Source organism: Telopea speciosissima, chromosome 3 (genome assembly GCF_018873765.1).
Source record: "Telopea speciosissima isolate NSW1024214 ecotype Mountain lineage chromosome 3, Tspe_v1, whole genome shotgun sequence".
NCBI classification, from domain to species: Eukaryota; Viridiplantae; Streptophyta; class Magnoliopsida; order Proteales; family Proteaceae; genus Telopea; species Telopea speciosissima.
The window spans coordinates 30,429,609-30,455,430 of record NC_057918.1 but is presented as its reverse complement, the minus strand read 5'-3'; the positions used below and the strand labels follow the sequence as shown (position 1 = coordinate 30,455,430).

General features: G+C 42.9%; 1 protein-coding gene across 2 annotated transcripts in view; it reads left to right on the top strand.

Annotated features, from left to right (window-relative positions):
- The window catches only part of LOC122654219 (structural maintenance of chromosomes protein 2-1-like), a 53,256-nt gene that overhangs the window by 27,072 nt on the left and 362 nt on the right, over nucleotides 1-25,822 (top strand). The window contains exon 20 of one of the 2 annotated variants that reach the window (XM_043848207.1): nucleotides 15,983-16,136. In XM_043848207.1, coding sequence (XP_043704142.1) covers nucleotides 15,983-16,102 — 120 coding nt within the window. In that variant the 3' untranslated portion in view covers nucleotides 16,103-16,136. Of the gene's footprint in view, nucleotides 1-15,982; nucleotides 16,347-25,822 lie in introns of those variants that run through there. The other variant, XM_043848206.1, reaches the window with a different exon arrangement.

The window sequence follows — 25,822 nt, the reverse complement described above, 5'->3', positions numbered from 1 at the left end:
TTCAAAACTCATCCAAATCCAAACCTTTTTATACCATATTGACCCCCTAGACCTGCTCATTAATACCCTATAAACCCCTTTCCTAATATCCAACCCAAACCCTAGGAATTGACCTAAATTCTAGTGCTGTCCATTCAAACCAGCAGCCCCTTTTGTTATTTGATCCTGTTGTTTGGCTCCTAGTAGGTCTCCTACCTACCTAGGACTACATTAAATTGGTATCAGATACCAATTGGCCTTTGATTGCGATGCACTGATTATGGACTACAACGGTGGAGCATGAGGCGGTTGAGTGACCAATAACTTTGCAGGAAGAGCAGTGCAGAGGTAGCCAATCGTATAGGACTTGATGCAAAAAAGAGAAACCAGACGTATCAGCAATCTTGATGGATGAGGGTGGAGGAGCATCGACAAGGACCTCAATGTAGATTCGAACATAGGCAAGGCGTTCTTTATTCTTCGTCCTTCAATAAGAGAATAACGAAGTTCCCAGGACAGATCCGATGATGCTCAACCCATCTTCACACCATAGTGGAGAAGAAGGTCAGGGAGGGAGATATAAAGGGGGATGGAACTAGGTCTACACGGTGGAGTTGCAGTTGGCAATCCCAGTGCTGCAAGATGAGAGGCTTTCGTCCTACATACCATGGGCTAGATTCTAGCACACATAGTTTGTCTTCTTCCTCAGAAAATTGAAGACAAAAAAATCGTTGTCCAAAAGGATGTGTCCATGACTCCTTGGAACTTCCATTGCTTGGAGAGAAATTTCTTAACAATAGGGAATGGAGGTCGGCTGCTAATAAAGTGATCGACAAGTGAGTTTTGCAATTTGATGGCTTCATTATCCAGGAGGTTTGAGGGACAGAGAGCCATTTTGGAGTTGCCATCAAGAATGGGGGGGACAAACCTTAGGGAGAGGCCCACTCTAGAGGGAAGGGAACCCTGTCGGAAAAGGGAGCTCGATATCGTCCTAATGGTTGGAGGGTGAAGGACAGGGAGAGAAACATGAATATTCTCAAAGGGAGGGGGAGAAAAGGGAACGAGAATGGATCTAAGGTAGAAGGAGGGGTCACAATGGGGGATGGATGGGTAGGGAAGGGAAGGTTAGTGGTTGGGATAGCCCCACTAAGACTAGGAGTCATGGTGGGATGGGAAGGGAGTGCTCAGGGGGGATTAATTTTGTGGTTAACTTGTTTCTTTTGCTTGGGATGAAAATAAATGATTGACCTAGAATTCTTAGATTTGACTTCAAACATATTAGAGTTTCAAATTTGCCGGAAGGACCTAGATTTAGAGGTCCACCTTCGCAAGTTGCGCTCAAGCCAGATATGAGATATAACAACACCAAAATATAATTTGCCCACCTTATTAGTTATCACAGCATGATTTCCCAGCAAAGGACATGTCAAACCCAGATCCATTCTCTGTTAAAGGGAAGAAGCGTTCTTCTCCTTGGCTTATACTTGGCTAAAAGACCCTACCAAACAATTGAGGAGAAGGGGCAGGTGAAGAAAAGGTGATCCATATCTTCAGAGGCAGTCCCACAATGATAGCAAAGGGGGGCGGACTGGGACTTGACAACCATGGAAGAAAAACTCGCGAGATCTCGACGTGTTTCTTGCTTTTGAATTTATCGAGACGAGATGCTACATGAGTTGACCCAGATTTCAACTCTTTTTCCTTTAAAAAGACTTCCAGAACTCGATAAATCTTACGAGTTCTCTGTCGAGTTCTATTGAGACTGCCATTTTTCCTCTGTGAGCTGCTGCTGCCTCATTTTGCACCTGGATTTCAACGTACAACTTGCCTGAGACTACATTCAGCTACAAAATTGAAGGATTTGCATCATATATGTTAAACCGATTGATGTATTGTACACTTTAACATTTGTAATGTTTATTTAAGTTGTTTTATAATAACTGCATGATTTGATTGCTTTTAATTACTAACTTATGTATAGAATAGGGCCTATTAGTACGTCATCGCCTACCAACCTAGGGTCCGAAGTGAAACTCCTATTTGGACTTTGTTTTTGCAAAATCTAATAGTGCCATTGTGTTTAAATGGCCTAAAATAGACTGAGTACCAAGTTTCAGTCCAAATTAGGTCTAAAACCCATCGAAACCAGCCATCGAGTTGGAAAAAAAAAATTTGCACCAACTCGTCGAGATCTCTCAAAGATCTAGACCCAACTTGCTATTATGACTGGTCGAAACCTGTACTCGAGACAAGTTCTTCCTTGCTGACAACGGATAAGGAAAACCTGCATAGGGAGGCAGCGTGTAAAAACCCTCCTGACGGTGAAGCTGTGGTGGGAGATGTGGCTCTTAAACCATACCATATTGCACAAGACTTTAATGTAGTCGTGAGCCTTGACGAGATCCCAAGTAGACCTGGTACTGAAAAGACTTGAAGATGAAGCAGACTAAGAGATAATGTTACCACTGCCCGAAGGTCTCCTAGAAGTGCTCAGTAATATGCTCTTGTTGAATAATGTCAAATACCAAGTCCAATCTGCTGAAACCTGATCTATAAAATATTAAATAGCTCATCTCCCACTGAGTGAAGGAGAATTCCATGCGGGTTCCAGTGGTCAAGCCAAAATCTAGTAGAGGATCCACCATCAATTTGAGATCTGATGATCCCATAAGTAAGAGGTTTGAGTTTAAGGATCTTCCTCCAGACCCAAGAAGCATTAGAAAACGATGGAGCAGTCTGGATGGAGTCGTTGTGTACGGCCTGAGAGAAGACCCAATCTATCCAAATACTCTTCTGCATTGTTGCAAGCTTCTAGATCAACTTGAGAATACCAACATGATTGGCATCTTTGAATCTTCTTAAGCCAAGTCCTCCTTTTTGGGGAGATAGATTGATGCCCCACTGCCAGGGTGGAGAAACCTAGCTGAATCACAACCCTTCCATAGAAGGGCACACATGAGGGACTCCAGACTCGAAATAGTAGATTGAAGAAGCCCAAAAATGTCGGACCAGTAAATGTGAGAAGAGTGAAGGACATATCTTATCAACTCAAGACAGTCAGCATAAGAGAGGAGCTTCCCATTCCTAAGCTGAAGCCTTTTCCGGAGGTGATCTAAAAAGGGGGAGCAATGGTGGGTAGACAATCTCGAAGGGATCAAAGGAAATCCCAAATACCTGACTGCAAGCCGGTCTAAAGGGAACATAGTCACCTCTGAAAAGGAAGCAGAGTTAACAACACTAACCCTAGCAAGGAACAGGAGAGATTTGGAGCAATTGATGCAGAGACATGGCATGCTTTGAAAAATGCACATGCAAGACAAGATGGACTGAATTGGGGAGGAATCAGTTTTGGAGAATATCATGATATCATTGGCAAAGGTCAAATGGGAGATCTTAAGGGATTTGCATTTGGGCATGGGGAGATAAGGAGCTGGTCCATATTAGATTGGATGCTTCTGGAAAGGACTTTGAGAGCTAGAGAGAAGATGTAAGGGGATAGGGGAGTGGGACAACCTTGATGAATACCAACAGATGAAGAGAAGAAGCCTACGGGGCTACCATTAACCAAAACCGGAAAGTGGAGGGAAGAAATGGAATGGATTGATGAATATGGGGGGGGGGGGGAGCACATCTTGTGCAAGACATTGATAATAAAATCCCAGGAGAAGGAATCAAAAGTTTGTGAATATCAATTTTCATGAGAGCAGGAGGGTGGGATTGCTTGGTTGGAGGGAAGAAGGGAGGAAGGGATGGTTTTGTTGAGAAGCCCCTCTGGATGGTTGGAGAGGTGGAGGAGGTGGATTGAAAATGGTGCTAAAGAAGTTGACAGACTCAACCTTTATGTCCTTAACAGAGGATAAAAGGGAGCCATCACTAGACAAGAGGGAAGAGATGGAGTTTCTATTTGTTCTGGCCGGCCTTGAGATATTTGTGGAAGTAAGCAGTGTTGGAGTCACTGAATTCCCACTATTTGATTCTGGTTTTTTGGTGAAGGAAACTCTCCTCTGGGCAACTAGTGAGAGGAGCTCTAAGGACATATTATGCTTGTTGAGATAGGTTGGTTACCCGATTGGGGTAACTAGTCCTAGTAGTACTATGATTGTCTTTATTTTATTTTTCCCTTTTTTATTGTTCTTTCCCCTCAGCTGAGTGCTATTTTGGTGATTCCTAGTTGTATTAGGAATTCCTAGTAGGAGTAGGACTGAGGTTTTATTTATATTCTTACTGTGATTCATTGTAATTCAATTTAGTATAAATAAAGGGCCTGGGTGATCGGTTTTGATCACTCAAGCATTCAGATCTCACAGCTGTTTACATGGTATCAAAGCCTATTCTGATTGAACAAACCGCCTTCTCAGTTTTTTTGGTTTTTTTTTCCCCCTCCCCTCCCCTTCACGGTTTCCAGCTCTCTCTTCTCTATCACTCTCGGCTCTTCTCTCTCATTCAGGGCAGCATCTATGAGGTGAATCTGCTAAGGATTTAGATGCTGCTCTCCATATCACCTCTTTGAAGACTTCAGATCATTGGTGTGCCCTAATTCTGCCGGCAGAACTTCTCCAACCTTGAAGATCGACTTCTGAATACAGTTGCAGATCGATTCTTCCTTTTATTTTGGGTCTTTTTCTGCTGCTACTTGGTGCACACCTCCTTTGTTTGAAGATTGCAGGAGTGGAACACAATAAATTCAGATCCAGCACTGCAATTTCTCCAACCCAGGTTTTCCTAATTTTTTTAGGGTTTCTCTTTGGCTCATCCAACAGTACTGTTTTTTGGAGAATATATTCCCCACTTCCAGAGGAGTACTCAACCTGTTGGAGGTTGATCTTCTGTTTGCTGACTGATTTAAGACAACCTTCTTCATCTTCATTGCATATTAAGTACAATGCCTGATTCTGATGTATCCACTGGTTCAGATGATCAAGTCACTTCTGGACTTGATGCACCAACTCGACAAGAGTATCTTCCCTTTGCTGCCTCCATCAAACTTGATGGAATTAACTATCTCATGTGGTCCAGATCAACTTATCTCATTATTGCTGGCCGTGGTCTCACTGGCCACCTTACTGGTACTTCAGTAAAATCTTCTACTGCAGGTCCTCTACAGACTCGATGGATCTCTAATGACTCTCAGGTCATGGCCTTTCTTCTGAATTCTATGAACCAAGACCTTGCCAATGGCTATTTACTTCTAGAGACTGCTGCCCAGATATGGATGGCTGCCAAAGAAACTTATGGATAGATTGGTAACGATGCTCAGGTTTATGAATTACGAAAAAAAATTCATGAAACCACTCAGATGGACCTCTCTATTTCCAAGTATTATGCTCTCCTACGAGGTCTATGGCAACAACTGGATCATTACACTGATTACCAGCCCACTAATCCTACTGATATTGCTGCCTATCGCAAGCATGTTGATAAAATCAGAGTATATGACTTCCTCACTGGATTAAATGTGGAATATGATCAGATTCGGGTCCAGGTACTCAGCAGGATCCCTTTTCCTACTTTGGAACAGTCCTATGCCTTAGTACATACTGAAGAAAGCAGGCGGACTGCTATGTTACACACTCCCACCAGTGATAGATCAGCTCTAAAAACTGCTGCCACTGCTGTTCCTACACCTGATGGGCTTTCCACTACTAGTGACTCTTCTAAAGTAACCGTGAAGTGTGAACATTGTAATAGGCCTTATCATACCAAGGCTACTTGTTGGAAACTCCATGGTAAATCGACTGACTTTGAAGATAAACGTGCTGCCCGGAAGTCGAAAAACAAAGCCAATCATACTGAGGCTGTCACTACTACTCCCACTACTGACACTGGTCTATCCAAGGAAGAACTTCAAGCGTTCCGTCGTATGTTACAGGCTTCCGCTGCTTCTACTACATTGACTCCTGCTAGTTCTTCCACCAATCCAGGTTCAAATTTTGTCCATTCAGGTATTTCCTTTGCTGGTCATTGTGCATCGGTAGTCTCCTCTCCTTGGATCATAGACTCTGGTGCCACTGATCATATGACTGGATCCTCCAGCCTATTTACTCGTTACTCTCCTACCTCTGGTAAAGATAAAGTACGGGTGGCTGATGGTTCTCTCTCTTCTATCTCTGGGAAGGGCTCTATCAATTGCACTCCTTCCTTAACCTTATCCTCTGTTTTACATATTCCTAAATTTAGCACTAATCTTCTTTCCATCAGTAGTCTTACCCGTGATTTGAATTGCAAAGTAACTTTTTTTCGTTCTCACTGTGTGTTTCAGGATCTGGCAACGGGGGCGACGATTGGATGTGGTAAGATGCATGGTGGATTGTACCTGCTTGATGATGGGAGTCCTACTTCACCACCATCTTTGGCTTCTCCTATACATCAAAGCTCGTTAGTTTCTTCTGAACTTCAACAATGGCATAACAGACTAGGTCACCCCCCTTTAGGAACATTATCCCTTTTATTTCCTGCATTAGCTAAAGAATGTCATAGAAACGATTTATTTTGTGAAGCCTGTGTTTTGGCTAAACAACATCGTTCTACTTATTCCATTTCTAATAAAAGAAGTTCTTCTCCTTTTCATCTTATTCATTCTAAAGTGTGGGGTCCTAGCCGAAAACCATCTCTCAAAGGCCATCGTTGGTTTGTTTCCTTTATTGATTGTTATTCTAGGAGTACGTGGGTCTATTTAATGCATAATAAAAGTGATGTTTTTTCTTGTTTTCAAAATTTTCATAAGATGATTCAAACCCAATACAATGCCACTCTCAAGATATTGAGGAGTGACAATGGTAAAGAATACATGGATGGTCAATTCCAACACTACCTTGCTGCCCATGGTATACTCCATCAAATTAGTTGTGTCGATACCCCAGCACAAAATGGAGTGGTTGAAAGGAAAAATCGCCACTTCCTTGAGGTGACTCGGGTGTTAAGAATGGTTGTATTGTATCAGGGGTATATGTGTAAATATCCCGTTGTATTATTTTCTTATTTTTTGTCATTTGTATAAGGCCAAGGGCCTAGGTGTAATTTACTATTCTTTTCAATATAAGCATGTTAGTCTCTAGGTTAGAGACATAACACTTGAACACCAAAACCGTGGCTGCTCTCTTCTCTTTCTTCTCTTCTCCTTCTTCAACCTAAAATCTAACATGGTATCAGAGCTGTTTGCTCCTGGAGTTTGAAGGTGATTGAAGATTGTTTGGAAGGTGAAGAACAGTCTCTGTGAAGGAAAATAGCATACCTTTTCAGACCTGTTTCTCTGTTGTCTCTAGTCCAAATACTGAGCAACCAAGTGCTCTAGTTTCGTGTGGAGGTCTTGTTTCTTCTCATTGTGTCCTCCCACATCTCTTGGAAGCACCCAAGGAGTAGAAGGGAATCTCGGCCAGGCTGTTCTGCCTCTGTTTTCCGCCAGCTGCAGTGTTTTTTGGCTCTTGTTGCTTCAATAGGTTCTTGTTTGACCAGTTTCTTTGGTCTATTTGAATCGTTTTTTGGTAAGGAACAATACTCATCCTTACTCCGTGGTTGTTTGATCAGTTTTTAGGGATTTAAAGGCCTATTTTCAGGCTATTTATCTCTGTTTTTCCTGGTTTTCTATTACTGTATTTGTGGGACTGTTGTTGTGGTTGAGATATTTGTTATTTGGGCCTATCAAGTGTTTGATTAAAGGTCAAAATGGGTGACAAAGATGCTGCAACACCCCTGCCTCTTGTGGACACAGCCCAAACAACCCCATTTCTTCCTTCCTCCTTTGAGAGTCCTAATATCCAACTCCCTATTGCCAAACTTGAGAACCACAAGTATTTGGATTGGTCCCGGTCCATGAAATTGATTCTCCGGTGTAGGGGAAAGATGGGTTACATCAATGGTAGTATACAGGCCCCTCTTCCGATTGAGCAAGGGTATCCCAAGTGGGACTCTGAGAATTCCCTGGTGATGGCCTGGCTTCTTTTCTCCATGAAGCCTGAGATTGGAAGAAGATTTATGGCCAAGGAGACTGCCAAGGACATTTGGGATAGTGTGGCCCGTATTTTTGATCGGGTTGGGGACTCTACTAAGGTGTACCAACTTCTCCAACAGATTGTCAGCTTGCGCCAGGGTGAGAGAAGTATCTCTGAATACTATAGCCTTGTTGTGGGCCTGTGGGAAGAGTATGACCATTATAGAGATCTCCAGTTATGCCCTACTGATGAGGTCAAGGTGCATCGGTTGTTTGAGAGAGAGAGGGTTTTATTTCTTCTTGGAGGTCTTAATGCTGATTTTGAGCCTCTTAGGGTGCAAATCCTTGGCCGTCCAAGTCTTCCCTCACTGGAGGAGGTGTGTGGATATCTACAGAGTGAGGAGACCCGTAGGGGTGCTATGGGGACTGCCCCCACTGTTGAGCACTCTGCACTTGTTTCTTCCATCTCTCAGGACTCCACCAAGGGGGCGGATAAGGGGGTTGCTAAGGGAGCTGTGAAGGGTCGATTCCTATGTGACCATTGTGGCAAGAATGGGCATACTAAGGATTTTTGTTGGGATCTCCATGGGAAGCCCCCTACTGGTTCATCTGGAGGGCGAGGACAGCGGAAGAAAGGGCCTAAGGCTCATGTTGGAGTTGTTGAATCTGATGAATCCTCTCTTTCCAAGGAGGACATTGCTGCATTTCGCCGGATTGTGGCTCATTTGGATGGTTCCTCTGCCACTTCCTCAGGTTCCTCTGCCACCGATTCTTCCACTGCACTGCAGGCTTCCTCCTCCGGCCTCACCTCTTGGGTCATTGACTCAGGTGCCACAGATCATATGACTGGTACGTCACAACTATATAAAGATAAGGTAAAAATTGCTGATGATACCTTCTCTTCTATTTCTGGTAAGGGAGATATCCAGGTTGCACCTTTTCTACCCTTGAAGTCTGTTTTTCATGTTCCCAACTTTGCCACTAACCTTCTTTCTGTTAGTCAATTGACTAGATCTTTGAATTGCTTTGTCACCTTCTTTCCTACCCATTGTCTTTTTCAGGATTTGGTGACGAAGAGGGTGATTGGCAGTGGTCGTGAAGCTAATGGCTTGTATGTTTTGGAGACTGTTCTGCAAGCTTAGTCCTATGTTTGTGGGCAAGACGGTGGACGTACTCAGGAGGATATTCTGCTATGGCACCGTCGCTTGGGGCACCCCTCCTTTTCTGTTATGAGGAAACAGTTGCCACATTTGTTTACTTCTTTTCCTGTCTCGCATGTTTTTCATTGTGAACCTTGTCTATTTGCCAAAAGTTGTAAAACAGTTTATGCATCTAATGGTAATAGATCTACTTCACCTTTTCATCTTATCCATATTGATGTTTGGGGGACCCTCCCCTGTTACTTCTTTGCGTGGCTTCCGCTACTTTGTTTCTTTTATTAATGACTTTTCTCGGGTAACTTGGGTTTTTCTTTTGAAACATAAAAGTGATGTCCATGTTGCCTTTACAAACTTTTATGAGTTAGTGTATACCCAATTTCAAACTCGGATCCAAATTGTCCGCTCAGACAAAGGTGGTGAGTATATGTATAGTGGTTTGGAAACCTTTTTTTCTGACCATGGCATTATTCATCAGGTGGCTTGTGTTGATACCCCTCAACAAAATGGGGTGGCTGAAAGAAAAAATCGCCATTTCCTTGAAGTGGCTAGATCACTTTGGTTTACCATGCGTGTTCCAAAAACTTTTTGGTCTGATGCTTTACTCACTGCTGTCTTTCTTATTAATCACATGCCTTCTAGTGTCTTGAACTTCCAGGTTCCTCTTGATCTCTTGCCTTCAAGGTCCTCTTCTTTTTCTCTCCCTCCAAGGGTGTTTGGGTGTATTTGCTATGTCCATATTAGCAAATCTGCCCGCACTAAATTGGATCCTAAGGCCCTGAAGTGCATCTTTCTTGGGTATTCCTTCACCTCAAAGGGGTATAAATGCTATCATCCTCCTACCCGTCGGTGGCTCCTCTCCAAGGATGTTCATTTCTTTGAAAACATTCCGTATTTTCAGTCCCCTCTTTAGGGGGAGTGTGGTGGTGGTGTTGAAGGTGAAGAGGTTCCCGAGTTTGTGTCATTTCCTTTCTCCTCTCTTGTTCCTATTTCTCCTTTCCAGCTTGACAAAGGGAAGAAAAATTCTGTGGATATTGTTGTTGAGGGGGAGCTTCCTAGTGCACAGGAAAACAGAGAACAGGGGGAGTTATTGGTGTATATGAAGGATAGGAGAAATCAAGCTTCATGGCTTCCTATAAAGAAGACCTGCCAAAATCCTTCTTCGTCTCCTCATCCTGAGCCTTCATTAGTTGAGACAGGTATACCTTCCTCTAATTCTCCATTCTCAGACTTAGATCTTCCTATTGCTCACCGAAAGGGAACTCGGGCATGCACTAATCCTATTGCCAAGTTTGTTTCCTATGATTCTATCTCCCTTACAGGTAAAGCCTTTACTGTGGCTATCTCATCCATCTCTATTCCCAAGAATGTAACAGAGTCTATGGCAGATCCAAAATGGAGAGAAGCAATGAACACAGAGATGTTGGCTCTTGAGAAGAATCACACTTGGGATCTTGTTGAACTCCCTAAAGGGAGAATCCCGGTTGGGTGCAGATGGGTATTCACAGTCAAGTTCAAGTCTGATGGTACTGTAGAAAGGTATAAGGCAAGATTTGTCGCCAAGGGGTATACACAGGTGTATGGCATTGACTATCAGGAAACCTTTGCTCCAGTGGCCAAGCATAACTCCATCCGTGTACTTCTCTCAATGGCTGCAAATCTTGATTGGCCATTGTACCAACTTGATGTGAAGAATGCATTCTTACATGGTGACCTAGAAGAAGAAGTATATATGTACTCTCCTCCTGGGTTCAAGCATCCTGGTGATAATGGGAAAGTGTGTCAACTTAGGAAGGCTCTCTATGGACTCAAACAGTCTCCTAAGGCTTGGTTTGAGAGGTTCAGACAAGCCCTCCTACAGAATGGCTACACTCAAAGTCAAGCTGACCACACATTGTTTATACAGAGGAATGGCAGCACTATTACAGCTCTCATTGTTTATGTTGATGACATTGTGGTCACGGGAAACAGTGAAGCTGAAATCTCAAAGCTTAAGCTTTATTTGGCTCGGCATTTGAGATCAAAGATCTTGGTCTATTAAGTATTTTACGGGGATTGAAGTTTCAAAATCTAAGCAAGGATCAATGTTTGCCAAAGGAAGTTTGTTCTTGATCTACTTAAGGAGACAGGCTACTTAGGATGCAAACCAATCTCCTCCCCTATTGAGCAAAACCATAAACTAGGGGAGGATTGTGGTGAACCTTTGGTGGATGCTGAAAAGTATCATAGGCTAGTAGGTAAACTTATCTACCTTTCACTCACCCGACCTGACATCACCTATGCTGTTGGAGTAGTGAGTCAGTTTATGCATGCACCCAAGATGGGACATCTTGATGCAGTTTATAGGATCCTCAGGTATTTGAAGTCATGCCCTGGAAAAGGTCTTCTCTTCTCTAGGAATGGTCACTTGAGAATTGAAGTATATACAGATGCTGATTGGGATGGGTCTATCTCTGATAGGAGATCCACATCTGGATACTGTACCTTTGTTGGAGGCAATTTGGTCACCTGGAGGAGTAAGAAACAACCAGTGGTAGCCAGGTCAAGTGCTGAAGCAGAGTTTAGAGCCATGGCTCATGGTGTGTGTGAAGTCTTGTGGTTGAAGAAGCTTGTCCAAGATTTGGGGTTTGAGACAACTGAACCTATGAGTCTATATTGCGACAACAAGGCAGCCATCAGTATTGCTCACAACCCAGTTCAACATGACAGGACAAAACATGTTGAGGTTGACAGACACTTTATTAAGGAGAAAATAGACTCTAAGGCTATTTGTACTCCCTTTGTGAAGACGAATGAACAAGTGGCTGATATCTTCACCAAAGGACTTGGCTCCAATCACTTTAGTTTTATGTTAGACAAGCTAGGTATGTATGACATATACCACCCAGCTTGAGGGGGAGTGTTAAGAATGGTTGTATTGTATTAGGGGTATATGTGTAAATATCCCGTTATATTATTTTCTTATTTTTTGTCATTTGTATAAGGCCAAGGGCCTAGGTGTAATTTACTATTCTTTTCAATATAAGCATGTTAGTCTCTAGGTTAGAGACATAACACTTGAACACCAAAACCGTGGCTGCTCTCTTCTCTTTCTTCTCTTCTCCTTCTTCAACCTAAAATCTAACATCAGGCTATTATGTTTGCCCATTCTGTCCCCTCCCAATATTGGGGAGATGCTGTCCTGACTGCTGCCTATCTCATCAATAGGCTCCCTACCCGAGTCTTGGACTCTGACACCCCTGCCTCTTTACTGTTGGGATCTTCCTCCTTTGTCGTCCCACCCAAGGTTTTTAGTTGTGTCTGTTATGTTTGGGATACCCGCTCCCCTGGCAAGCTCGAACCTCGTGGGGTCCGTTGTATTTTCTTGGGATATTCTCCATCACAAAAGGGATATAAGTGTTACCATCCTCCTACACATCGTACCTTTACCAGTATGGATGCTGTCTTTCATGAAACTCTCTCCTATTATCAATCCACACCTCTTCAGGGGGAGACTTTCAGTGAAGATGTGATGGTTGACCTTCTAGTATAGACCCAGACTCGGGTCCAACCACCTGTTTCTCCCACCCCTCAACCGGCTGTTGTTTCCTCCCCTCTTCCCTCCGATGGTTCCCCACCGGATTTTCCCCAGGGGGAGAACTTAGAAAATGCTGAAAATCCTATGGACAATTCCCTTCATCCATGGTGAAATTCCCTTCGGGGAGATGACTCGATCCAACAAACCATTAGGGAATTTCAAAAGAAAATTAACGACTCTAATCTCAAAACCTATCACAGGGGACATTCCAAATACAAGCAGCTTCCGTCCACTGCAGCACCAGCACCACCACAGTTGTCGGCTCTAGAACCAGATCAATCTCCAGGTAACATATCTCCTCCTTCGTCTCTTGATTTACCTATTGCTCATCGTAAAGGTATTCGGGCTTGTACCCAGCACCCCATTTCTCATGTAGTCTCTTATGACTCCCTTTCTCCATCATTTCGTACATTTGTCTCCTCTCTTTCTTCTGTTCGTATTCCCCAAAATTGGCAGGAAGCTTTTACAGATGGAAAGTGGAAAGCAGTAATGATGGAAGAAATGCAAGCCTTAAAAAAGAATGATACATGGGAACTTGTGGTTCTTCCTCCAGGAAAGAAACCAGTTGGATGTAAGTGGGTGTTTGTGGTGAAACAGAAGGTAGATGGCACTGTGGATCGATACAAAGCACGTTTGGTGTCAAAAGGATTTACTCAGACTTATATGATCGATTATCAAGAGACTTTTGCACTAGTTGCGAAATTAAACACCGTCAGAGTGCTACTTTCTTGTGCAGTGAATCTTGGTTGGGAGTTGCAACAATTAGATGTGAAGAATGCCTTCCTCCATGGAGAACTTGACGAGGAATTGTACATGGACATTCCACCAGGTTTCTCTTGTGATAAGACCAGCGGGAAAGTTTGTAAATTGAAGCGTGCTTTATATGGGCTGAAACAATTCCCCCGTGCTTGGTTTGGATGATTTCATAAGGCAATGATCTCTGCAGGTTATAAGCAGAGCAACGCTGATCATACCTTGTTTATCAAGAAAAATGGTGAAAAGGTAACTCTTTTAATAGTTTATGTGGATGATATTGTGGTGACCGGGAATGACAATCATGAGATCACCCAGTTGAAAACTTATCTTGGGCTAGAATTTAAAATAAAAGATCTGGGAAGACTAAAGTACTTTCTAGGGATAGAAGTTGCTCGGTCTTCTAAAGGCATCTTTCTTTCTCAAAGGAAGTACATCCTAGATTTATTGACCGAGACTGGAATGCTAGGGTGTCATCCCTCTGATACACCTATGGATGCTACTACTAGACTTAAAGAAAAGGAGGCAACTCCTGTCAACAAAGGTCGGTATCAAAGATTGGTTGGTAAGCTCATTTATTTGTCTCATACAAGACCTGACATAGCAGTATTTGTGAGTATGGTTAGTCAATTCATGCATGATCCACATTCCTCTCACATGGATGCTGTTATTCGGATCCTTCGGTATTTTAAATCAGCACCGGGTAAAGGTATTCTTTTGTCTCCGAATGGTCATCTTCATGTCGAAGCATATACTGATGCAGATTGGGCTGGTTCCTCTGACAGAAAGTCCATTTCTGGCTATTGCTCATTTGTTGGTGGCAATCTTGTTACTTGGCGTAGTAAAAAGCAGAACGTCGTGGCAAGGTCTAGTGCTAAAGCAGAGTTTCGTGCTATGGCACAAGGTATTTGTGAGATGTTATGGCTCAAAGGTTTATTGCAAGATATTGGTACTCCTGTTCCTCTTCCCATGATGTTGTATTGTGACAACAAGGCTGCTATTAGCATTGCTCACAACCCTGTTCAGCATGATCGCACCAAGCATGTGGAGGTTGACAGGCATTTTATTAAAGAAAAGTTGGAAGCAGGGCTGGTCTGTGTTCCTTTTGTGCAATCTACTGACCAGCTTGCTGATGTGTTCACGAAAGGCTTAGGTGGGAAGGTTTTTCATCCTATTCTAGTCAAGTTGGGCATGGTTGACATTTATGCTCCAACTTGAGGGGGAGTGTTGAGATAGGCTGGTTACCCGATTGGGGTAACTAGTCCTAGTAGTACTATGATTGTCTTTATTTTATTTTTCCCTTTTTTATTGTTCTTTCCCCTCAGCCGAGTGCTATTTTGGTGATTCCTAGTTGTATTAGGAATTCCTAGTAGGACTAGGACTGAGGTTTTATTTATATTCTTACTGTGATTCATTGTAATTCAATTTAGTATAAATAAAGGGCCTGAGTGATCGGTTTTGATCACTCAAGCATTCAGATCTCACAGCTGTTTACAATGCTCTTCCGTAGCCAAGGGGGGGCATTGAGAATGTCAAAGTGTAGACGTAGCTGAATGTCAGTGGGCTTTTCTCGGCAATTAGAAACAGAAGTTGAAATATTTTCGAAGGAGGAGGAATTCCAAGCTTCGAGAGCACATTTGACATTGCAGAGCTTCCTGGGGAAGGAGATGAGGGGAGTGGAGTGAGCTTGAACTGATTGAGACCAGGCGTCTCTAATAATTAAAAGGAAGTCAGGATGGGAAGACCACGTATTAAAGAATTTTAAGGGTTTTGGGCCAAAGGAAATATAATGAGCAGGAACTCTCTGCAGCACATTTATATCCTTGCTGTTCATAAGCTGTGGCTTTTCTGCCATTTGGCTGTCCAGTTGGAATTGAGACTTTGTGGATTGCACTTAAACATCCTGTTATATGCTGAGTTTCAGCCAAATTGCATATGACCATGTTGAGAAATAAAGTTTCGAAAAAAGGATGAATTCTTACTTTTCTGGGGAACAGTTGGACCATTGAGAATACAAGGGGTTAATTATCATTTGTGGGGGTGGGTGACTTTAGATTGGCCTTGTGAAAACAATGGTATGCGGATAGAAGGTACTTAGGTTGTGCAGAGATCTTTTTCCCTATGTTTTATGATAATGGAATGTATCGGGATTTAGTGGTGAAAGCTCCAATTGTGAAACCCATGTTGGGGTCCTTTTTCCCCTTCTCTACTATTTTCTTCTACTACTCTGCCCCCTCTTTCTTCTACCTTTTGCAAGAACTACTGTTCATGTGTACTGTTTAATCCCATAAAGTACCTTTATTTTTTATTCCTTCCTAATTTATTCTTTTCTTTGAATCCTAATCAGCTCTAGCTGTCCTCCACCATTTCTTGTGGTTGAGACCTAGAAATCTCAAATCCTTCAATGTCTTACAACAGTCTGTTAAAGCCAAGATTTTTAAGTAGAGGTTAACTATCCCCATAGAATCATGCATGTCTAATGGAGCAATATTTCATAAAATTTGTTGCAGAATGATTTTATTCAACTCTATCGATTTTTCGCACAATTGATGTGGAATTTCCTCACCTTCTTCTGTTCTGGTTTTGCAGTTCATTGTGGTCTCTCTGAAAGAAGGCATGTTCAATAATGCCAATGTCCTCTTCCGGACTAAATTTGTAGAAGGTGTCTCCACTGTCCAGAGAACAGCCATGTCAAAACAGAGCAAGTAATTTCTGTGGTCTGCTGGAGATTCTATAATGAACTTGGTAAAATCCCAGTAGCAACTAAACCCAATTGCATGTGTTGAAATATTTTTCCTTGTGGTAATATGCTCTAGTCCTTTTAAAAATAATAAAAAAAACTCGTATGTGGACATTACACTCAACTGTAGCTGTTGATTTGGAGCCTTGGTTAAAGAGTGCCATCTCAATGTTGTTTTTTGGGTATTCTATATCATGATATGCACCTCTTTTCTATATCCATTGGCTCACATTAAGTATGTCTGTGTATAACATATAATATGCAATTTTATTTGAGTTTGAATAGCTTACTTTGTTTGATTGTAACGCAATCTAATGGTCTACCCAAAAAAAAAAAAAAAAAAAAAAAACAATCTAATGGGGCTGGGGTTTGAATCCATTAAATAAGAATGGGTAATTTTCTTACATAATAATGCGTATCACCACCTCTCACATTGTCATAACAAGGGTTTTAAAATTCGGATCAGAATTGGGCATTTCAACTCAGAATCGACTGGGGCCAATTTCGATGAATCCTGATTCTTTACTTACTGAGTCTAGCCAAGTCCAACCAATTCTTGGACGATTTGAATCGGAATTGATGGAGATTGATCCTGTACCTGATTCTGAGTTTTTAAACCTATGTTGTAACTGTGATTGTGTTATTTTTTTTGTTTTTTGATGATTTCGTGTCAAAATATTTCTTTTCTTCAAAATAAAGTTTGCCTTAGCATCGTGTGGAATACTCGGGGTCTTAATTCCCCTTGTAAACATGCTGCTGTTCGTTCCCTTCTTCGGCATCATCAAGCAACTTTCTGCTGCTTGCTTGAAACTCATGTCAAAGAACCAAACTCCTCGAGGATCTGCTCCTCCATTGCTCCTGGCTGGTCCTTCTTATCGAATTTTGCTCATCACCCTGATGGTCGTATATGGGTGTTATGGGACCCCTCAAAAATCAAAATTTCAATGCTCTCCTCCTCAGACCAATTTATCCACTTAAACTTCTCAGACTGCCTAAACCAATTTTCCTACTTTTTCACTGTCACGTATGCTTTCAATTGTCCCATTCTGAGGCAAGCTCTTTGGTCTGATCTCCGCAACCTTGCTGGTCCCATTGGCTCTTTACCTTGGGGTATTGGTGGTGATTTTAATGTCATCAGATATGGGTTTGAAAAACAGGGAGGACACCTTTTGGACCCTCAACCTATTTCTGATTTCAATGATTGCATTGAGGATTTGGGCCTTGATGATCTCAGGTGGACAGGTCTCCCCTTTACCTGGAGCAACAAAAGGGCTGGTACTTCCAGAATTGACTGTAAACTGGATCGGATCTTGGTGAATGAAACTTGGCTGTCCTCTTTCCCTTCTTCATTTGCCAATTTTGACACTCCAGGGATATCTGATCACAGCCCCATCCTCTTGTCCATTCAACCTTATAACTCCTTTGGTCCAAAGCCCTTTAAATATTTTGACATGTGGTCCTCTCACCCCACCTTCCTGACCACTGTGAAGGATGCGTGGGATGTGCCTGTCCAAGCTTTCTCCTCCCCTCTCCTAACTTTGGCAAGGAAGCTTAGGAATGTGAAATCTGCCCTCTAAATTTGGAATACCAGTATCTTCGGAATTGTCTCTCAAAACGTGCAGAAATGTAAAGACAAGCTTGCTAACATCCAGCTTCAAATTCAAAGGGACAACCTCAATAGCCAATTAGCTGCTGATGAAAAAACTGCTGGTCTTGAACTAGCCATGCTCCTCAATCAAGAAGAAAATTTCCTGAAACAGAAGTCCAGGATCAAGTGGCTGGATTTAGAGGATTCTAACACAGCCTACTTCCATCGCTCCTTGAAGTCCAGAATCAACTACAACTCCATTCTTCAGTTGGATGCTCCGGATGGTTTTCCAATAACAAATGTGAAAGACATCAAAGATATGGCAGTAAATTACTTCATGAGTCTGATCTATTCCCTGATAATGTGATCAACAAGTTCATTCCCGATGATCTCATTCAGTCTTTCAATGCGATTCCCAATGAAGATGAAATTATTGCCGCTGTCCATTCCACTAAGCTGAATCTGGCTCCTGGACCTGATGGTTTTAGCATGGGCTTCTTTTTAGCAACTTGAGACATCATAAAGGAGGATCTCATCAAAGCCATTAGAAGCTTCTTTTTCAACCCCAACCAGATCTCTGAGGTGAATCATACTTTTATGTGCCTCATTCCTAAGAAGGAGGGTGCTTCTGTGATGATAGACTTCAGGCCCATCTCCCTTTGCAATCTCATCTACAAGTTCATAGCTAAAATCCTTGCTTTGAGGCTTAAGAAGGTGGTGGATCTGCTTGTTAGTCAGAATCAGTCTGCCTTCATTCCTGGTAGAAGCATCTCAGATAATATCCTCCTTTGCAATGAGATTGTCCGAGGTTTTGAAAGAAAAAATCATTCTCCTGCTGCTCTTATGAAGATCGATATCCATAAAGCTTTTGACTCTCTGAGATGGGATTTTATTGCAAATGTCTTGATCAAGATGAGGTTCCCTATGGTTTTCATCCATTGGATTCACTGCTGCATTTCCACCCCCAGGTTCTTTGTGCTTGTTAATAGCAGCCCAGCTGGCTACTTTGCCTCTACTGTTGGTGTGCGCCAAGGATGCCCCTTATCCCCATACCTCTTCACCTTAGCTTTAGAATTTCTATCCAGGGAAATCCAATTATGCACGGACCAGCACCTCATCTCCACTATACCCAAATGCAAAGCCCTCAAGCTCTCTCACCTGGCTTTCGCTGATGATCTCATGATCTTCTCCAAGGCCTCCATAGCCTCATTTGAGTCCATCATGAACTGTTTGCAGCACTTTCAAGACTTATCCGGGCTTCATATCAACCCCACCAAGTCTCTTCCCTTCCTTGCTGGAGTTCCTGATGAGGTAAAAGAAGGTCTGAAGAATATTTGTGGTTTCAGTATTGGTCGGCTTCCTGTGAAATATCTGGGCCTGCCTTTGATCCCGGTAAGACTTTCGGCGCATCACTGCACTCCTATGCTGGATCTTATAAGGAAACGGCTTCAACTTTAGAAGGGCAAACTTCTTTCTTATGCGGGTCGTCTGGTGCTTGTCAAGTCTGTCCTCCAAGCCTCCTACATTTATTGGTCAGGTATCTATGGGCTGCCTCATTCCATCATCAAGTCTCTGGAATCACTCATGTCTTCTTTTCTTTGGAAAGGCTCTGATGTTACCAGATTCCTTCGGCCTATCAGTTGGGACTCTGTGTGTCATCCTTTCGTGGAAGGTGTTAAGAATAGGAGTTTAAGGGTATTCTTGTATATAACCACATGTATTTTATGTTTCTTCTGTTATTTGTATAAGGCCAGGGGCCCCTGTGTAATTAGTTATTCTTTTTCAATATAAGGAAGTTTGTCTCTAGTTTGAGACATAAGAGATTAAACACAACCGTATGTGCTCTTCTCTTTCCCTCTCTTTTCCTTCTTCTCCTTTCTCTCTAAAACTGAACATGGTATCAGAGCCTACTCTTCCTGGAGTTTGAAGGTGTTAGAAGGGTGTTTAGTGGACCAAGAGGTGGTTTCCTCTCTTGGTTGTTGCTGGAGTTTGAGCTCCAACCTGCAGTTCTTCATAGATCTGTTTTCTCTCTCGGTTCTCATCCAAATGGAGAGCAACCAAGTGCTCTAGTTTCGTTTGGAGGTTACTTTTCTTCCCATTGTGTCATCTCGAAGCCGTTGGGAGCATCCAGGGACAGGAGTGAATCTCGGCCAGGACTGTTTGCCTTGTTTTCCGCCCCCAGTGTGGGATTGGCAATAGCTCTTCACTAGAGCTTTGTTTGGGAGCTTTTTGGACTACCGTTCGTTTCTTGGTAAGGAAGACTTTTCTTTTCTACTCATTCATTTTCTTTGTTTGTGTGAGGCTCTACAAGCTTTTTCAAGCTTTGTGGTCTAGGTTACCTCTTTTTTTTTCATTACTTGGGAATCTATTGTTCTTGCTTGAAGTCTTGTTGATTGCTCCTCTCAGTGTTTGTTTTAAAACCACAATGGGTGAAAAACTGTTGAGACATCTGAACTTCCCATCATTCATGACAGCCTTACCAATCCCTCCATCATATGAGAATCCAAATGTTCAGCTCCCCATTGTTAAGCTTGATAGTAACAATTACTTGGATTGATCAAGGTCAATGAAGCTTATCCTTCGAAGTAGGGGGAAGTTGGGATATATAGCTGGGAGCTTTAAGGCCCCTTCCATTGATGATCCAGGTTACTCTAAATGGGAAACTGAGAACTCCCTTGTGATGACTTGGCTCATTTTTTCAATGAAGCCGGAGATTGGAAGAAGGGTTATGAGCAAGGAGACAGCCAAAGATATTTGGGATTTGGGATAGTGTTGCTCGTATTTTTGATAGAGTGGGGGACTCTACAAAGGTTTATCAACTTCTTCAACAGATTGTTAGCCTGCGCCAGGGTGAAAAAGTATCTCTGAGTACTATAGCCTTGTTGTGGGACTTTGGGAGGAGTATGATCACTCAGAGATCTCCACTGTGTCGTTGATGAGCCTAAGTGCATCAGTTATTTGAGAAGGAGAGGGTCCTGTTCCTTCTTGGAGGTCTTAACTCTGAGTTTGAACCCATACGGGTACAGATACTTGGCCGACCAAGTCTTCCCTCCCTGGAGGAGGTGTGTAGTTATTTACAGAGTGAGGAGACGCGTAGAAGTGCTATGGAGACCACTCCCACTGTTGAGCGCTCTGCTCTTATTTCATCCACTCCACAAGACCGTCCTCCCCTCACTAAGGGGCCTGGTAGAGGCCGATTCTCCTGTGACTATTGTGGCAAGTCTGGGCATAAGAAGGAGTTTTGTTGGGATCTTCATGGGAAACCACCCTCTACTGCATCTGGAGGACAGAAAGGACCGAAGAAGAATGGCCCTAAAGTCCATGTTGGGGTTCATGAGTCTGATTCATCCTCCCTCTCCAAAGAAGACATAGCAGCTTTTCGTCGGATTGTAGCACACTTGGATGGATCCTCCTCTACTGCACCCACTACTTCCACTGCTCTACAGGTCTCTACTTCATCTGCCACCACACCCTGGGTAATTGACTCAAGGGCCACGGATCACATGACTGGTAGGTCTCAGCTTTTTAACTCCTACTCAGTTTGTTCTGGAAAAGATAAGGTAAAAATTGCTGATGGTTCCCTTTCTTCCATCTCGGGTAAGGGAGATGTCCAAGTTACTCCACTTATCCCTTTGAAGTCTGTCTTTCATGTTCCCAACTTTGCCACTAATCTTCTTTCCATTAGCCAATTGACTAAATCTTTGAACTGCTTTGTCACCTTTTTGCCTACCCATTGTCTTTTTCAAGATTTGGTGACGAAGAGGGTGATTGGCAGTGGACGTGAGACTGATGGATTATATGTTCTGGACACTTGTGCTTCCCCTGTGACGATAGCTCAATCTTATGTGTGTGGGCAACATGGAGGACGTACACAGGAGGACATTTTGCTTTGGCACCGGCGTTTGGGACATCCTTCCTTTTCTGTTATGAGAAAAATGTTGCCACATTTATTTACCTCTTTTCCTGTTAATCATGTTTTTCATTGTGAACCTTGTCTTTTTGCAAAAAGTTGTAAAACAGTTTATCCATCTTCTAGCAATAGATCTATTTCACCTTTTCACATTGTTCATACTGATGTTTGGGGCCCTTCCCCTATTACTTCTTTACGTGGCTTCCGCTACTTTGTCTCCTTTATTGATGACTTCTCTCGAGTTACTTGGGTTTATCTCTTGAAACAAAAGAGTGATGTCTATGTTGCATTTAAAAACTTTTATGAGTTGGTTTACACTCAGTTTCAAACTCGTATTCAGATTGTCCGTTCTGATAAAGGTGGAGAGTATATGTATGGTGGTTTGGAGTCCTTTTTTTCTGACCATGGCATTATTCACCAGGTGGCTTGTGTTGATACCCCTCAACAAAATGGGGTTCTTGAAAGAAAAAACGCCACTGCTGGAGAAGTAGCCCGGTCTCTTTGGTTTACAATGCATGTTCCAAAACCTTTTGGTCCGATGCCTTACTCACTGCAGTCTTTCTTATCAATCATATGCCCTCCAGTGTCTTGAACTTCAAAGTACCTCTTGCGGTCTTACCCTTACTTTCTTCTTCTTTTTCACTTCCCCCACGGGTCTTTGGTTGCATCTGCTATGTCCATCTTAGCAAATCTGCCCACACTAAATTGGATCCTAAGTCCTCGAAGTGCATCTTTCTTGGGTATTCCTCTACCTCTAAAGGCTACACATGTTATCACCCTCCTACCCGTCGGTGGCTTCTCTCCAAAGATGTTTCTTTCTTTGAACATCTTCCGTATTTTCAGTCACCTCTTCAGGGGGAGTGTCGTGGTAGTGAGGTTGAAGAGGCTCCTGAGTTTCTATCATTTCCTTCCCCCTCTCTCGTCCCTATTTCCCCATTTTAGATTGACAAGGGAAAGAAAAGGTCCAAGGATATTGTTGTTGAGGGGGAGTCTCTGAGTGCAGAGGTGAACAGAGAGCAGGGGGAGCTACTTGTGTATACAAAGGACAAGAGAAACCCTCCTTCATGGCTCCCTATAAAGAAGACCTGCCAAAATCCTCCTTCGTCTCCTCATCCTGAGACAGGTATACCTTCCTCTACTCCTACACCCTCAGACTTAGATTTTCCTATTGCTCACCGCAAAGGAACTCGAGCTTGTACTAATCCCATTGCCAAGTTTGTCTCCTATGATTCTATCTCCTCTACAGGTATTGCCTTCACAGTGGCTATCTCCTCCATCTCTATTCCTAAGAATGTAGTAGAGGCCATGGCTGATCCAAAATGGAGAGAAGCAATGAATACCGAGATGGTGGCCCTTGAGAAGAACCACACTTGGGATCTTGTTGAACTCCCAAAGGGGAGAGTTCCTGTTGGATGCAGATGGGTATTCACAGTCAAGTTTAAGTCTGATGGTACTGTAGAGAGATATAAGGCAAGACTGGTTGCTAAGGGCTATACCTAGGTGTATGGCATTGATTATCAGGAAACCTTTGCTCCAGTGGCCAAGCATAACTCCATTCGGGTACTCCTCTCAATGGCTGCAAACCTTGATTGGCCATTATACCAACTTGATGTAAAGAATGCTTTCTTACATGGTGACTTAGAAGAAGAAGAAGTCTACATGCACTCTCCCCCTGGGTTCAAGCATCCTAGTGGCAATGGAAAAGTGTGTCGTCTCAGGAAAGCGCTTTATGGCCTTAAACAATCTCCTAAGGCTTGGTTTGAGAGGTTTAGGCAAGCTATTCTACAGAATAGATACATCCAAAGTCAAGCTGATCACACTTTGTTTATACAAAGGAAGGGTAACACTATTACAACTCTTATTGTATATGTTGATGACATTGTGGTCACGGGGAACAATAAACTGAAATCACAAAGCTTAAACTTTACTTGGCTCGGCAGTTTGAGATCAAAGATCTTGGTCCATTGAAGTATTTTACGGGATTGAAGTTTCAAGATCCAAGCAAGGGATCGATGTTTGTCGGAGGAAGTTTGTCCTTGATCTACTTACGAGAGCAGGGTACTTAGGGTGTAAACCAACCTTCTCTCCTATTGATCGAAATCACAAACTAGGAGAAGATTGTGGTGAGCCCCTTGTAGATGCTGAAAAATATCGAGAGATTAGTAGGCAAGCTAATCTATCTTTCCCTTACCCGACCGGACATAGCCTATCTTGTTGGCGTGGTAAGTCGGTTTATGCATGCACCCAAAATGGGACATCTTGATGCGAGTGTATAGGATCCTCGGATACTTAAAGTCATGCCCTGGAAAAGGTCTTCTCTTCTCTAGAAATGGTTACTTGAGGATCGAAGCATACACCGATGTTGACTGGGCTAGATCTATTTCGATCGAAGATCCACTTCGGGATATTGTACTTTTGTTGGTGGGAATTTGGTTACTTGGAAGTAAGAAGCAACCTGTGGTGGCTAGGTCAAGTGCTGAGGCAGAATTTAGAGCTATGGCTCACGGAGTGTGTGAAGTCTTGTGGTTGAAGAGACTTGTTCAGGAATTGGGATTTGAGACTGTCAAACCTATGAGTTTATATTGTGACAACAAGGCAGCCATAAGTATTGCCCACAACCCAGTGCAACATGATAGGACCAAGCATGTTGAGGTTGATAGACATTTTATCAAGGAAAAGATTGAGTCAAAGACCATCTGTACCCCTTTTGTGAAGACGAATGAACAAGTGGCCGATATCTTCACCAAAGGACTTAGCACTCATCACTTTGACTGTTTATTGAACAAGCTGGGTATGTGTGACATATACCACCCAGCTTGAGGGGGAGTGTTAAGAATAGGAGTTTAAGGGTATTCTTGTATATAACCACATGTATTTTATGTTTCTTCTGTTATTTGTATAAGGCCAGGGGCCCCTGTGTAATTAGTTATTCTTTTTCAATATAAGGAAGTTTGTCTCTAGTTTGAGACATAAGAGATTAAACACAACCGTATGTGCTCTTCTCTTTCCCTCTCTTCTCCTTCTTCTCCTTCCTCTCTAAAACTGAACAGAAGGAGGGTTGGGTATCAGAAGGATAAAGGATGTGAACCAAGCCGGCATTATCAAATTGTTGTGGAAGATTGTGTCCAAGGCAAAAAGTATTTGGGTAGAGTGGATATATTCAGGCCTTCTTCGTTCTGACTCTATATGAACTGTCCATTTATCTTCTGATGCTTCTTGGACCTGGCGCAAAATTATGGATGTCCGACCCTTGGTTCTTGACTCTATCCAAACTCACATTGGTAATGGGAACTCCACTCAGCTTTGGTTAGATCACTGGCATCCTTTGGGAATCCTGATACATCATGTCAGCCCTAGATTGATCTACGGTTCTGGGCTGCCTAGAATTGCCTTGGTGGCCGATATTCTTAATGCCAACGGATGGGACCCCCCTGATTCATCTACTCCAGCTCTAACCCCAATCTGGAACTTATTACCCTCTATTTCCAGAAGACCCTTCATAAGGGATGACTGTGTTTCTTGGCTGCCTAGTTCCTTGGGTAAGTTCAGCTCCAAATCTGCTTGGGATCTTGTTAGAACTCGGCTCCCGCTCGTTCCTTGGAGGAAGCTCGTCTGGTTCAAGCACCACATTCCTAGGCACAGCTTCACGACTTGGAGAGTCTTCTCCAACTGTCTCCCAACGCAAGCTTTCCTCAGACATCGCCACATTATGGTTTCTCCCAATTGTGACCTTTGTTGGAATGCGATTGAAGATTCAAACCATCTATTCTTTGAGTGCCCCTTCTCCCGCTCTATCTGGAAAGGGATCCTCTCCAAATGCTGGCCAAGAAATAGGAGGATTCTCCCTTTTGATCGTGAATGGATTTGGGTTGACATGACCTTTGGTGGTTCTACTCTTTGTGACATGATTGGGAAGATGGCTTTCTCAGCCTCCATCAGCCACATTTGGATGGAACGCAATCTTCGGAAATGGACCTCCAAATCCAGATCTGCTTATCAGATTTGGGAGTCCATCTCTTTTGAAATCAAATCTAAGCTTAGTTTGGTTGCTCCTACTTCTTGTATTGACACCCCAAGGAACAGACTAATTGTTGTTTCCTGGGGTCTTTCTTCTCTCTCCCTTATCCCAGCTGGCTCCCCTGTTTGAGCTTCTGCTGCTGGTTCTTGTTTTCCTCCCTCCTTTTTGAGGGT